We start from the raw sequence: 17,727 nt of genomic DNA, 5'->3' as shown, positions 1-17,727 counted from the left end.
ACCTAAAGTTCTCCAACTCAACATCATACACAACAATGTTTAGTATAACTGACCTAAAGTTCTCCAACTCAACATCATACAGAACAATGTTTAGTATAACTCACCTAAAGTTCTCCAACTCAACATCATACAAAACAATGTTTAGTATAACTCCCTAACGTTCTCCAACTCAACATCATACAGAACAATGTTTAGTATAATTCACTAAAGGTTCACCAACTCAACATCAAACAGAACAATGTTTAGTATAACTCACCTAAAGTTCTCCAACTCAACATTATAGAGAACAATGTTCAGTATAACTCACCTAAAGTTTTTCAACTCAACATCATACAGAACAATGTTTGGTATAACTCACCTAAAGTTCTCCAACTCAACATCATACAGAACAATGTTTAGTATAACTCACCTAAAGTTCTCCAACTCAACATCATACAGAACAATGTTTAGTATAACTCACCTAAAGTTCTCCAACTCAACATCATACAGAACAATGTTCAGTATAACTCACCTAAAGTTTTTCAACTCAACATCATACAGAACAATGTTTAGTATAACTCACCTAAAGTTCTCCAACTCAACATCATACAGAACAATGTTTAGTATAACTCACCTAAAGTTCTTCAACTCAACATCATACAGAACAATGTTTGGTATAACTCACCTAAAGTTCTCCAACTCAACATCATACAGAACAATGTTTAGTATAACTCAACTAAAGTTCTCCAACTCAACATCATACAGAACAATGTTTGGTATAACTCACCTAAAGTTCTCCAACTCAACATCATACAGAACAATGTTTAGTATAACTCACCTAAAGTTCTCCAACTCAACATCATACAAAATAATGTTTAGTATAACTCACCTAAAGTTCTCCAACTCAACATCATACAGAACAATGTTTAGTATAACTCACCTAAAGTTCTCCAACTCAACATCATACAGAACAATGTTTAGTATAACTCACCTAAAGTTCTCCAACTCAACATCATACAGAACAATGTTCACTATAACTCACCTAAAGTTTTTCAACTCAACATCATACAGAACAATGTTTAGTATAACTCACCTAAAGTTCTCCAACTCAACATCATACAGAACAATGTTTGGTATAACTCACCTAAAGTTCTCCAACTCAACATCATACAGAACAATGTTTGGTATAACTCACCTAAAGTTCTCCAACTCAACATCATACAGAACAATGTTTAGTATAACTCACCTGAAGTTCTCCAACTCAACATCATACAGAACAATGTTTAGTATAACTCACCTAAAGTTCTCCAACTCAACATCATACAGAACAATGTTTAGCATAACTCACCTAAAGTTCTTCAACTCAACATCATACAGAACAATGTTTAGTATAACTCACCTAAAGTTCTCCAACTCAACATCATACAGAACAATGTTTAATATAACTCACCTAAAGTTCTCCAACTCAACATCATAGAGAACAATGTTCAGTATAACTCACCTAAAGTTCTCCAAATCAACATCATACAGAACAATGTTTAGTATAACTCACCTAAAGTTCTCCAACTCAACATCATATAGAACAATGTTTAGAATAACTCACTTAAAGTTCTCCAACTCAACATCATACAGAACAATGTTTAGTATAACTCACCTAAAGTTCTCCAACTCAACATCATACAGAACAATGTTTAGTATAACTCACCTAAAGTTCTCCAACTCAACATCATACAGAACAATGTTTGGTATAACTGACCTAAAGTTCTCCAACTCAAATCATACAGAACAATGTTTAGTATAACTCACCTAAAGTTCTCCAACTCAACATCATACAAAACAATGTTTAGTATAACTCCCTAACGTTCTCCAACTCAACATCATACAGAACAATGTTTAGTATAATTCACTAAAGGTTCTCCAACTCAACATCATACAGAACAATGTTTAGTATAACTCACCTAAAGTTCTCCAACTCAACATCATACAGAACAATGTTTAGTATAACTCACCTAAAGTTCTCCAACTCAACATCATACAGAACAATGTTTAGTATAACTCACCTAAAGTTCTCCAACTCAACATCATACAGAACAATGTTCAGTATAACTCACCTAAAGTTTTTCAACTCAACATCATACAGAACAATGTTTAGTATAACTCACCTAAAGTTCTCCAACTCAACATCATACAGAACAATGTTTAGTATAACTCACCTAAAGTTCTTCAACTCAACATCATACAAAACAATGTTTAGTATAACTCACCTAAAGTTCTCCAACTCAACATCATACAGAACAATGTTTAGTATAACTCACCTAAAGTTCTCCAACTCAACATCATACAGAACAATGTTTAGTATAACTCACCTAAAGTTCTCCAACTCAACATCATACAGAACAATGTTTAGTATAATTCACTAAAGGTTCTCCAACTCAACATCATACAGAACAATGTTTAATATAACTCACCTAAAGTTCTCCAACTCAACATCATACAGAACAATGTTTAGTATAACTCACCTAAAGTTCTCCAACTCAACATCATACAGAACAATGTTCACTATAACTCACCTAAAGTTTTTCAACTCAACATCATACAGAACAATGTTTAGTATAACTCACCTAAAGTTCTCCAACTCAACATCATACAGAACAATGTTTGGTATAACTCACCTAAAGTTCTCCAACTCAACATCATACAGAACAATGTTTGGTATAACTCACCTAAAGTTCTTCAACTCAACATCATACAGAACAATGTTTAGTATAACTCACCTAAAGTTCTCCAACTCAACATCATACAGAACAATGTTTAGTATAACTCACCTAAAGTTCTCCAACTCAACATCATACAGAACAATGTTTAGTATAACTCACCTAAAGTTCTCCAACTCAACATCATACAGAACAATGTTTAGTATAACTCACCTAAAGTTCTCCAACTCAACATCATACAGAACAATGTTTAGTATAATTCACTAAAGGTTCTCCAACTCAACATCATACAGAACAATGTTTGGTATAATTCACCTAAAGTTCTCCAACTCAACATCATACAGAACAATGTTTAGTATAACTCACCTAAAGTTCTCCAACTCAACATCATACAGAACAATGTTTGGTATAACTCACCTAAAGTTCTCCAACTCAACATCATACAGAACAATGTTTGGTATAATTCACTAAGGTTCTCCAACTCAACATCATACAGAACAATGTTTGGTATAACTCACCTGAAGTTCTCCAACTGAACATCATACAGAACAATGTTCAGTATAACTCACCTAAAGTTCTCCAACTCAACATCATACAGAACAATGTTTAGTATAACTCACCTAGAGTTCTCCAACTCAACATCATACAGATCAATGTTTAGTATAACTCACCTAAAGTTCTCCAACTCAACATCATACAGAACAATGTTTAGTATAACTCACCTAAAGTTCTCCAACTCAACATCATACAGAACAATGTTTAGTATAACTCACCTAAAGTTCTCCAACTCAACATTATAGAGAACAATGTTCAGTATAACTCACCTAAAGTTTTCAACTCAACATCATACAGAACAATGTTTAGTATAACTCACCTAAAGTTCTCCAACTCAACATCATACAGAACAATGTTTGGTATAACTCACCTAAAGTTCTCCAACTCAACATCATACAGAACAATGTTTAGTATAACTCACCTAAAGTTCTCCAACTCAACATCATACAGAACAATGTTCAGTATAACTCACCTAAAGTTTTCAACTCAACATCATACAGAACAATGTTTGGTATAACTCACCTAAAGTTCTCCAACTCAACATCATACAGAACAATGTTTGGTATAACTCACCTAAAGTTCTCCAACTCAACATCATACAGAACAATGTTTAGTATAACTCACCTAAAGTTCTCCAACTCAACATCATACAGAACAATGTTTGGTATAACTCACCTAAAGTTCTCCAACTCAACATCATACAGAACAATGTTTAGTATAATTCACTAAAGGTTCTCCAACTCAACATCATACAGAACAATGTTTAATATAACTCACCTAAAGTTCTCCAACTCAACATCATACAGAACAATGTTCACTATAACTCACCTAAAGTTTTTTCAACTCAACATCATACAGAACAATGTTTGGTATAACTCACCTAAAGTTCTCCAACTCAACATCATACAGAACAATGTTTAGTATAACTCACCTAAAGTTCTCCAACTCAACATCATACAGAACAATGTTTGGTATAATTCACTAAAGGTTCTCCAACTCAACATCATACAGAACAATGTTTAGTATAACTCACCTAAAGTTCTCCAACTCAACATCATACAGAACAATGTTTAGTATAACTCACCTAAAGTTCTCCAACTCAACATCATACAGAACAATGTTCACTATAACTCACCTAAAGTTTTTCAACTCAACATCATACAGAACAATGTTTGGTATAACTCACCTAAAGTTCTCCAACTCAACATCATACAGAACGATGTTTAGTATAACTCACCTAAAGTTCTTCAACTCAACATCATACAGAACAATGTTTAGTATAACTCACCTAAAGTTCTCCAACTCAACATCATACAGAACAATGTTTAGTATAACTCACCTAAAGTTCTCCAACTCAACATCATACAGAACAATGTTTAGTATAACTCACCTAAAGTTCTCCAACTCAACATCATACAGAACAATGTTTAGTATAATTCACTAAAGGTTCTCCAACTCAACATCATACAGAACAATGTTTAGTATAACTCACCTAAAGTTCTCCAACTCAACATCATACAGAACAATGTTTGGTATAACTCACCTAAAGTTCTCCAACTCAACATCATACAGAACAATGTTCACTATAACTCACCTAAAGTTCTTCAACTCAACATCATACAAAACAATGTTTAGTATAACTCACCTAAAGTTCTCCAACTCAACATCATACAGAACAATGTTCAGTATAACTCACCTAAAGTTCTCCAACTCAACATCATACAAAATAATGTTTAGTATAACTCACCTAAAGTTCTCCAACTCAACATCATACAGAACAATGTTTAGTATAACTCACCTAAAGTTCTCCAACTCAACATCATACAGAACAATGTTTAGTATAACTCACCTAAAGTTCTCCAACTCAACATCATACAGAACAATGTTCACTATAACTCACCTAAAGTTTTTCAACTCAACATCATACAGAACAATGTTTAGTATAACTCACCTAAAGTTCTCCAACTCAACATCATACAGAACAATGTTTAGTATAACTCACCTAAAGTTCTCCAACTCAACATCATACAGAACAATGTTTAGTATAACTCACCTAAAGTTCTCCAACTCAACATCATACAGAACAATGTTTAGTATAACTCACCTGAAGTTCTCCAACTCAACATCATACAGAACAATGTTTAGTATAACTCACCTAAAGTTCTCCAACTCAACATCATACAGAACAATGTTTAGCATAACTCACCTAAAGTTCTTCAACTCAACATCATACAGAACAATGTTTAGTATAACTCACCTAAAGTTCTCCAACTCAACATCATACAGAACAATGTTTAATATAACTCACCTAAAGTTCTCCAACTCAACATCATAGAGAACAATGTTCAGTATAACTCACCTAAAGTTCTCCAAATCAACATCATACAGAACAATGTTTAGTATAACTCACCTAAAGTTCTCCAACTCAACATCATATAGAACAATGTTTAGAATAACTCACTTAAAGTTCTCCAACTCAACATCATACAGAACAATGTTTAGTATAACTCACCTAAAGTTCTCCAACTCAACATCATACAGAACAATGTTTAGTATAACTCACCTAAAGTTCTCCAACTCAACATCATACAGAACAATGTTTAGTATAACTGACCTAAAGTTCTCCAACTCAAATCATACAGAACAATGTTTAGTATAACTCACCTAAAGTTCTCCAACTCAACATCATACAAAACAATGTTTAGTATAACTCCCTAACGTTCTCCAACTCAACATCATACAGAACAATGTTTGGTATAATTCACTAAAGGTTCTCCAACTCAACATCATACAGAACAATGTTTAGTATAACTCACCTAAAGTTCTCCAACTCAACATCATACAGAACAATGTTTAGTATAACTCACCTAAAGTTCTCCAACTCAACATCATACAGAACAATGTTTAGTATAACTCACCTAAAGTTCTCCAACTCAACATCATACAGAACAATGTTCAGTATAACTCACCTAAAGTTTTTCAACTCAACATCATACAGAACAATGTTTAGTATAACTCACCTAAAGTTCTCCAACTCAACATCATACAGAACAATGTTTAGTATAACTCACCTAAAGTTCTTCAACTCAACATCATACAAAACAATGTTTAGTATAACTCACCTAAAGTTCTCCAACTCAACATCATACAGAACAATGTTTAGTATAACTCACCTAAAGTTCTCCAACTCAACATCATACAGAACAATGTTTAGTATAACTCACCTAAAGTTCTCCAACTCAACATCATACAGAACAATGTTTAGTATAATTCACTAAAGGTTCTCCAACTCAACATCATACAGAACAATGTTTAATATAACTCACCTAAAGTTCTCCAACTCAACATCATACAGAACAATGTTTAGTATAACTCACCTAAAGTTCTCCAACTCAACATCATACAGAACAATGTTCACTATAACTCACCTAAAGTTTTTCAACTCAACATCATACAGAACAATGTTTAGTATAACTCACCTAAAGTTCTCCAACTCAACATCATACAGAACAATGTTTAGTATAACTCACCTAAAGTTCTCCAACTCAACATCATACAGAACAATGTTTAGTATAACTCACCTAAAGTTCTTCAACTCAACATCATACAGAACAATGTTTAGTATAACTCACCTAAAGTTCTCCAACTCAACATCATACAGAACAATGTTTAGTATAACTCACCTAAAGTTCTCCAACTCAACATCATACAGAACAATGTTTAGTATAACTCACCTAAAGTTCTCCAACTCAACATCATACAGAACAATGTTTAGTATAATTCACTAAAGGTTCTCCAACTCAACATCATACAGAACAATGTTTAGTATAATTCACCTAAAGTTCTCCAACTCAACATCATACAGAACAATGTTTAGTATAACTCACCTAAAGTTCTCCAACTCAACATCATACAGAACAATGTTTAGTATAACTCACCTAAAGTTCTCCAACTCAACATCATACAGAACAATGTTTAGTATAATTCACTAAAGGTTCTCCAACTCAACATCATACAGAACAATGTTTAGTATAACTCACCTGAAGTTCTCCAACTGAACATCATACAGAACAATGTTCAGTATAACTCACCTAAAGTTCTCCAACTCAACATCATACAGAACAATGTTTAGTATAACTCACCTAGAGTTCTCCAACTCAACATCATACAGATCAATGTTTAGTATAACTCACCTAAAGTTCTCCAACTCAACATCATACAGAACAATGTTTAGTATAACTCACCTAAAGTTCTCCAACTCAACATCATACAGAACAATGTTTAGTATAACTCACCTAAAGTTCTCCAACTCAACATTATAGAGAACAATGTTCAGTATAACTCACCTAAAGTTTTCAACTCAACATCATACAGAACAATGTTTGGTATAACTCACCTAAAGTTCTCCAACTCAGCATCATACAGAACAATGTTTGGTATAACTCACCTAAAGTTCTCCAACTCAACATCATACAGAACAATGTTTAGTATAACTCACCTAAAGTTCTCCAACTCAACATCATACAGAACAATGTTCAGTATAACTCACCTAAAGTTTTCAACTCAACATCATACAGAACAATGTTTAGTATAACTCACCTAAAGTTCTCCAACTCAACATCATACAGAACAATGTTTAGTATAACTCACCTAAAGTTCTCCAACTCAACATCATACAGAACAATGTTTAGTATAACTCACCTAAAGTTCTCCAACTCAACATCATACAGAACAATGTTTAGTATAACTCACCTAAAGTTCTCCAACTCAACATCATACAGAACAATGTTTAGTATAATTCACTAAAGGTTCTCCAACTCAACATCATACAGAACAATGTTTAATATAACTCACCTAAAGTTCTCCAACTCAACATCATACAGAACAATGTTCACTATAACTCACCTAAAGTTTTCAACTCAACATCATACAGAACAATGTTTAGTATAACTCACCTAAAGTTCTCCAACTCAACATCATACAGAACAATGTTTGGTATAACTCACCTAAAGTTCTCCAACTCAACATCATACAGAACAATGTTTGGTATAACTCACCTAAAGTTCTCCAACTCAACATCATACAGAACAATGTTTGGTATAATTCACTAAAGGTTCTCCAACTCAACATCATACAGAACAATGTTTGGTATAACTCACCTAAAGTTCTCCAACTCAACATCATACAGAACAATGTTTAGTATAACTCACCTAAAGTTCTCCAACTCAACATCATACAGAACAATGTTCACTATAACTCACCTAAAGTTTTTCAACTCAACATCATACAGAACAATGTTTGGTATAACTCACCTAAAGTTCTCCAACTCAACATCATACAGAACAATGTTTAGTATAACTCACCTAAAGTTCTTCAACTCAACATCATACAGAACAATGTTTAGTATAACTCACCTAAAGTTCTCCAACTCAACATCATACAGAACAATGTTTAGTATAACTCACCTAAAGTTCTCCAACTCAACATCATACAGAACAATGTTTAGTATAACTCACCTAAAGTTCTCCAACTCAACATCATACAGAACAATGTTTAGTATAATTCACTAAAGGTTCTCCAACTCAACATCATACAGAACAATGTTTAGTATAACTCACCTAAAGTTCTCCAACTCAACATCATACAGAACAATGTTTAGTATAACTCACCTAAAGTTCTCCAACTCAACATCATACAGAACAATGTTCACTATAACTCACCTAAAGTTCTTCAACTCAACATCATACAAAACAATGTTTAGTATAACTCACCTAAAGTTCTCCAACTCAACATCATACAGAACAATGTTTAGTATAACTCACCTAAAGTTCTCCAACTCAACATCATACAGAACAATGTTTAGTATAACTCACCTAAAGTTCTCCAACTCAACATCATACAGAACAATGTTTAGTATAACTCACCTAAAGTTCTGCAACTCAACATCATACAGAACAATGTTTAGTATAACTCACCTAAAGTTCTCCAACTCAAATCATACAGAACAATGTTTAGTATAACTCACCTAAAGTTCTCCAACTCAACATCATACAAAACAATGTTTAGTATAACTCCCTAACGTTCTCCAACTCAACATCATACAGAACAATGTTTAGTATAATTCACTAAAGGTTCTCCAACTCAACATCATACAGAACAATGTTTAGTATAACTCACCTAAAGTTCTCCAACTGAACATCATACAGAACAATGTTCAGTATAACTCACCTAAAGTTCTCCAACTCAACATCATACAGAACAATGTTTAGTATAACTCACCTAGAGTTCTCCAACTCAACATCATACAGATCAATGTTTAGTATAACTCACCTAAAGTTCTCCAACTCAACATCATACAGAACAATGTTTAGTATAACTCACCTAAAGTTCTCCAACTCAACATCATACAGAACAATGTTTAGTATAACTCACCTAAAGTTCTCCAACTCAACATCATACAGAACAATGTTTAGTATAACTCACCTAAAGTTCTCCAACTCAACATTATAGAGAACAATGTTCAGTATAACTCACCTAAAGTTTTTCAACTCAACATCATACAGAACAATGTTTAGTATAACTCACCTAAAGTTCTCCAACTCAACATCATACAGAACAATGTTTAGTATAACTCACCTAAAGTTCTCCAACTCAACATCATACAGAACAATGTTCAGTATAACTCACCTAAAGTTTTTCAACTCAACATCATACAGAACAATGTTTAGTATAACTCACCTAAAGTTCTCCAACTCAACATCATACAGAACAATGTTTAGTATAACTCACCTAAAGTTCTTCAACTCAACATCATACAAAACAATGTTTAGTATAACTCACCTAAAGTTCTCCAACTCAACATCATACAGAACAATGTTTGGTATAACTCACCTAAAGTTCTCCAACTCAACATCATACAGAACAATGTTTGAGTATAACTCACCTAAAGTTCTCCAACTCAACATCATACAGAACAATGTTTAGTATAATTCACTAAAGGTTCTCCAACTCAACATCATACAGAACAATGTTTAATATAACTCACCTAAAGTTCTCCAACTCAACATCATACAGAACAATGTTTAGTATAACTCACCTAAAGTTCTCCAACTCAACATCATACAGAACAATGTTCACTATAACTCACCTAAAGTTTTTCAACTCAACATCATACAGAACAATGTTTGGTATAACTCACCTAAAGTTCTCCAACTCAACATCATACAGAACAATGTTTAGTATAACTCACCTAAAGTTCTCCAACTCAACATCATACAGAACAATGTTTGGTATAACTCACCTAAAGTTCTTCAACTCAACATCATACAGAACAATGTTTAGTATAACTCACCTAAAGTTCTCCAACTCAACATCATACAGAACAATGTTTAGTATAACTCACCTAAAGTTCTCCAACTCAACATCATACAGAACAATGTTTGGTATAACTCACCTAAAGTTCTCCAACTCAACATCATACAGAACAATGTTTAGTATAACTCACCTAAAGTTCTCCAACTCAACATCATACAGAACAATGTTTGGTATAATTCACTAAAGGTTCTCCAACTCAGCATCATACAGAACAATGTTTAGTATAACTCACCTAAAGTTCTCCAACTCAACATCATACAGAACAATGTTTAGTATAATTCACCTAAAGTTCTCCAACTCAACATCATACAGAACAATGTTTAGTATAACTCACCTAAAGTTCTCCAACTCAACATCATACAGAACAATGTTTAGTATAACTCACCTAAAGTTCTCCAACTCAACATCATACAGAACAATGTTTGGTATAATTCACTAAGGTTCTCCAACTCAACATCATACAGAACAATGTTTAGTATAACTCACCTAAAGTTCTCCAACTGAACATCATACAGAACAATGTTCAGTATAACTCACCTAAAGTTCTCCAACTCAACATCATACAGAACAATGTTTAGTATAACTCACCTAGAGTTCTCCAACTCAACATCATACAGATCAATGTTTGGTATAACTCACCTAAAGTTCTCCAACTCAACATCATACAGAACAATGTTTGGTATAACTCACCTAAAGTTCTCCAACTCAACATCATACAGAACAATGTTTAGTATAACTCACCTAAAGTTCTCCAACTCAACATTATAGAGAACAATGTTCAGTATAACTCACCTAAAGTTTTTCAACTCAACATCATACAGAACAATGTTTAGTATAACTCACCTAAAGTTCTCCAACTCAACATCATACAGAACAATGTTTAGTATAACTCACCTAAAGTTCTCCAACTCAACATCATACAGAACAATGTTTAGTATAACTCACCTAAAGTTCTCCAACTCAACATCATACAGAACAATGTTCAGTATAACTCACCTAAAGTTTTTCAACTCAACATCATACAGAACAATGTTTAGTATAACTCACCTAAAGTTCTCCAACTCAACATCATACAGAACAATGTTTAGTATAACTCACCTAAAGTTCTCCAACTCAACATCATACAGAACAATGTTTGGTATAACTCACCTAAAGTTCTCCAACTCAACATCATACAGAACAATGTTTGGTATAACTCACCTAAAGTTCTCCAACTCAACATCATACAGAACAATGTTTAGTATAATTCACTAAAGGTTCTCCAACTCAACATCATACAGAACAATGTTTAATATAACTCACCTAAAGTTCTCCAACTCAACATCATACAGAACAATGTTCACTATAACTCACCTAAAGTTTTTCAACTCAACATCATACAGAACAATGTTTAGTATAACTCACCTAAAGTTCTCCAACTCAACATCATACAGAACAATGTTTAGTATAACTCACCTAAAGTTCTCCAACTCAACATCATACAGAACAATGTTTAGTATAACTCACCTAAAGTTCTCCAACTCAACATCATACAGAACAATGTTTAGTATAACTCACCTAAAGTTCTTCAACTCAACATCATACAGAACAATGTTTAGTATAACTCACCTAAAGTTCTCCAACTCAACATCATACAGAACAATGTTTAGTATAACTCACCTAAAGTTCTCCAACTCAACATCATACAGAACAATGTTTAGTATAATTCACTAAAGGTTCTCCAACTCAACATCATACAGAACAATGTTTAGTATAACTCACCTAAAGTTCTCCAACTCAACATCATACAGAACAATGTTTAGTATAATTCACCTAAAGTTCTCCAACTCAACATCATACAGAACAATGTTTAGTATAACTCACCTAAAGTTCTCCAACTCAGCATCATACAGAACAATGTTTGAGTATAACTCACCTAAAGTTCTCCAACTCAACATCATACAGAACAATGTTTAGTATAATTCACTAAAGGTTCTCCAACTCAACATCATACAGAACAATGTTTAGTATAACTCACCTAAAGTTCTCCAACTCAACATTATAGAGAACAATGTTCAGTATAACTCACCTAAAGTTTTTCAACTCAACATCATACAGAACAATGTTTAGTATAACTCACCTAAAGTTCTCCAACTCAACATCATACAGAACAATGTTTAGTATAACTCACCTAAAGTTCTCCAACTCAACATCATACAGAACAATGTTTAGTATAACTCACCTAAAGTTCTCCAACTCAACATCATACAGAACAATGTTCAGTATAACTCACCTAAAGTTTTTCAACTCAACATCATACAGAAAAATGTTTAGGTATAACTCACCTAAAGTTCTCCAACTCAACATCATACAGAACAATGTTTAGTATAACTCACCTAAAGTTCTCCAACTCAGCATCATACAGAACAATGTTTAGTATAACTCACCTAAAGTTCTCCAACTCAACATCATACAGAACAATGTTTGGTATAACTCACCTAAAGTTCTCCAACTCAACATCATACAGAACAATGTTTAGTATAACTCACCTAAAGTTCTCCAACTCAACATCATACAGAACAATGTTTGGTATAACTCACCTAAAGTTCTCCAACTCAACATCATACAGAACAATGTTTGGTATAATTCACTAAAGGTTCTCCAACTCAACATCATACAGAACAATGTTTAATATAACTCACCTAAAGTTCTCCAACTCAACATCATACAGAACAATGTTTAGTATAACTCACCTAAAGTTCTCCAACTCAACATCATACAGAACAATGTTCACTATAACTCACCTAAAGTTCTCCAACTCAACATCATACAGAACAATGTTTAGTATAACTCACCTAAAGTTCTTCAACTCAACATCATACAGAACAATGTTTAGTATAACTCACCTAAAGTTCTCCAACTCAACATCATACAGAACAATGTTTAGTATAACTCACCTAAAGTTCTCCAACTCAACATCATAGAGAACAATGTTCAGTATAACTCACCTAAAGTTTTTCAACTCAACATCATACAGAACAATGTTTAGTATAATTCACCTAAAGTTCTCCAACTCAACATCATACAGAACAATGTTTAGTATGATTCACCTAAAGTTCTCCAACTCAACATCATACAGAACAATGTTTAGTATAACTCACCTAAAGTTCTCCAACTCAACATCATACAGAACAATGTTTAGTATAACTCACCTAAAGTTCTCCAACTCAACATCATACAGAACAATGTTCACTATAACTCACCTAAAGGTTCTCCAACTCAACATCATACAGAACAATGTTTAGTATAACTCACCTAAAGTTCTCCAACTCAACATCATACAGAACAATGTTTGGTATAATTCACCTAAAGTTCTCCAACTCAACATCATACAGAACAATGTTTGGTATAACTCACCTAAAGTTCTCCAACTCAACATCATACAGAACAATGTTTAGTATAACTCACCTAAAGTTCTCCAACTCAACATCATACAGAACAATGTTTGGTATAACTCACCTAAAGTTCTCCAACTCAACATCATACAGAACAATGTTTAGTATAACTCACCTGAAGTTCTCCAACTCAACATCATACAGAACAATGTTTAGTATAACTCACCTAAAGTTCTCCAACTCAACATCATACAGAACAATGTTTAGTATAACTCACCTAAAGTTCTTCAACTCAACATCATACAGAACAATGTTTAGTATAACTCACCTAAAGTTCTCCAACTCAACATCATACAGAACAATGTTTAGTATAACTCACCTAAAGTTCTTCAACTCAACATCATACAGAACAATGTTTAGTACAACTTACCTAAAGTTCTCCAACTCAACATCATACAGAACAATGTTTAGTATAACTCACCTAAAGTTCTCCAACTCAACATCATACAGAACAATGTTTAGTATAACTCACCTAAAGTTCTCCAACTCAACATCATACAGAACAATGTTTAGTATAACTCACCTGAAGTTCTCCAACTCAACATCATACAGAACAATGTTTAGTATAATTCACTAAAGGTTCTCCAACTCAACATCATACAGAACAATGTTTAGTATAACTCACCTAAAGTTCTCCAACTCAACATCATACAGAACAATGTTTAGTATAACTCACCTAAAGTTCTCCAACTCAACATCATACAGAACAATGTTTAGTATAACTCACCTAAAGTTCTCCAACTCAACATCATACAGAACAATGTTTAGTATAATTCACTAAAGGTTCTCCAACTCAACATCATACAGAACAATGTTTAGTATAACTCACCTAAAGTTCTTCAACTCAACATCATACAGAACAATGTTTAGTATAATTCACTAAAGGTTCTCCAACTCAACATCATACAGAACAATGTTTAGTATAACTCACCTAAAGTTCTCCAACTCAACATCATACAGAACAATGTTTAGTATAACTCACCTAAAGTTCTCCAACTCAACATCATACAGAACAATGTTTAGTATAACTCACCTAAAGTTCTCCAACTCAACATCATACAGAACAATGTTTAGTATAATTCACTAAAGGTTCTCCAACTCAACATCATATAGAACAATGTTTAGTATAACTCACCTAAAGTTCTCCAACTCAACATCATACAGAACAATGTTCACTATAACTCACCTAAAGGTTCTCCAACTCAACATCATACAGAACAATGTTTAGTATAACTCACCTAAAGTTCTCCAACTCAACATCATACAGAACAATGTTTAGTATAATTCACCTAAAGTTCTCCAACTCAACATCATACAGAACAATGTTTAGTATAACTCACCTAAAGTTCTCCAACTCAACATCATACAGAACAATGTTTAGTATAACTCACCTAAAGTTCTCCAACTCAACATCATACAGAACAATGTTTAGTATAACTCACCTAAAGTTCTCCAACTCAACATCATACAGAACAATGTTTAGTATAACTCACCTGAAGTTCTCCAACTCAACATCATACAGAACAATGTTTAGTATAACTCACCTAAAGTTCTCCAACTCAACATCATACAGAACAATGTTTAGTATAACTCACCTAAAGTTCTTCAACTCAACATCATACAGAACAATGTTTGGTATAACTCACCTAAAGTTCTCCAACTCAACATCATACAGAACAATGTTTAGTATAACTCACCTAAAGTTCTTCAACTCAACATCATACAGAACAATGTTTGGTACAACTTACCTAAAGTTCTCCAACTCAACATCATACAGAACAATGTTTAGTATAACTCACCTAAAGTTCTCCAACTCAACATCATACAGAACAATGTTTAGTATAACTCACCTAAAGTTCTCCAACTCAACATCATACAGAACAATGTTTAGTATAACTCACCTAAAGTTCTCCAACTCAACATCATACAGAACAATGTTTGGTATAACTCACCTAAAGTTCTCCAACTCAACATCATACAGAACAATGTTTAGTATAATTCACTAAAGGTTCTCCAACTCAACATCATACAGAACAATGTTTAGTATAACTCACCTAAAGTTCTTCAACTCAACATCATACAGAACAATGTTTAGTATAACTCACCTAAAGTTCTTCAACTCAACATCATACAGAACAATGTTTAGTATAACTCACCTAAAGTTCTCCAACTCAACATCATACAGAACAATGTTTAGTATAACTCACCTAAAGTTCTCCAACTCAACATCATACAGAACAATGTTTAATATATCTCACCTAAAGTTCTCCAACTCAACATCATAGAGAACAATGTTCAGTATAACCCACCTAAAGTTTTTCAACTCAACATCATACAGAACAATGTTTAGTATAATTCACCTAAAGTTCTCCAACTCAACATCATACAGAACAATGTTTAGTATGATTCACCTAAAGTTCTCCAACTCAACATCATACAGAACAATGTTTAGTATAACTCACCTAAAGTTCTCCAACTCAACATCATACAGAACAATGTTTAATATAACTTACCTAAAGTTCTCCAACTCAACATCATAGAGAACAATGTTCAGTATAACTCACCTAAAGTTTTTCAACTCAACATCATACAGAACAATGTTTAGTATAATTCACCTAAAGTTCTCCAACTCAACATCATACAGAACAATGTTTAGTATGATTCACCTAAAGTTCTCCAACTCAACATCATACAGATCAATGTTTAGTATAACTCACCTAAAGTTCTTCAACTCAACATCATACAGAACAATGTTTAATACAACTTACCCAACACAGAGTCTGAATTAGATGAGGGGTTTATGCCATGTGCTTGTGTACTAGATGTGATTGATGATTTTATTTTACGTCCCTGCTGTCCTGGAACTTTGTATGTTTCTCTGCTATTGATAAGTGACATACTGGGTTTAGTGACATGCCTACTGGGGCGAATGTGGTCATACCTTAAAATATACAACAATTATAGGTGAAAATTAACCAACTTAACTCAATACTCTTTCAAAGAACTGTGACAGGATAACAAATTGTTAACATGTGGTAAGTATAATCCATGAGAATACCTAAACTGTAAATAAGGTTCAGTCTCTGAATGTTTAATCTATTAATTAAAACTATCCTCATACCATCATTTTGTTTTCAATATCACTGATTACTGTGAATATAAGATGAACCAAATCACATTTCCTTAATGCAAGCCAAACAAAACTTGAACCTAGAATTAGTGTTCCTTTATCTATACATTCTGTTTTTCACTGTGTGGGAGTGCTTATATTGGCTCAATCATTACAAGACTGGGAGATTGTTTAAAGAAGCACACTTATTCCAGTTTCAAGGACGGCTATACTATTGTTTGGCATGTACCAGGTGAATGTGACATATTTCCAAACCCAGTACAGTAAGAGTAATGTGTAAACCCCAAAACAAAACCACAATATGGATGAAAGATATTTCTAATTCTTCAAATTAGGCTTATTTTAACTCGTCAGTACACAGCTATTGGTCTCTTACTTACAAGTTCAGAAACCAAATTTTATTACAGTACTTAGTTCAAATTAATATGTTCTTTCACACATAGGTTATATAACACTTCTTTCACACTATTTTTAAACATTTGGCGCATGAAATAATTATCATAGTTAGTTTGAAAGAATAATGTTGTTAGTCCTAAACTTT

General features: G+C 33.1%; 1 protein-coding gene across 2 annotated transcripts in view; it reads right to left on the bottom strand.

The window, feature by feature from the left end:
• The window catches only part of LOC143256389 (putative E3 ubiquitin-protein ligase makorin-1), a 49,802-nt gene that overhangs the window by 20,135 nt on the left and 11,940 nt on the right, over window positions 1-17,727 (bottom strand). For both annotated transcript variants that reach the window (XM_076513570.1, XM_076513571.1), the window contains one exon: window positions 16,825-16,997. In XM_076513570.1, coding sequence (XP_076369685.1) covers window positions 16,825-16,997 — 173 coding nt within the window. The remainder of the gene's footprint in view (window positions 1-16,824; window positions 16,998-17,727) is intronic.

This window comes from Tachypleus tridentatus, chromosome 7 (genome assembly GCF_004210375.1).
Source record: "Tachypleus tridentatus isolate NWPU-2018 chromosome 7, ASM421037v1, whole genome shotgun sequence".
Lineage (NCBI taxonomy): Eukaryota > Metazoa > Arthropoda > Merostomata > Xiphosura > Limulidae > Tachypleus > Tachypleus tridentatus.
Note: the sequence above shows the minus strand (reverse complement) of the source record. Positions and strands in the feature narration are given on the sequence as shown.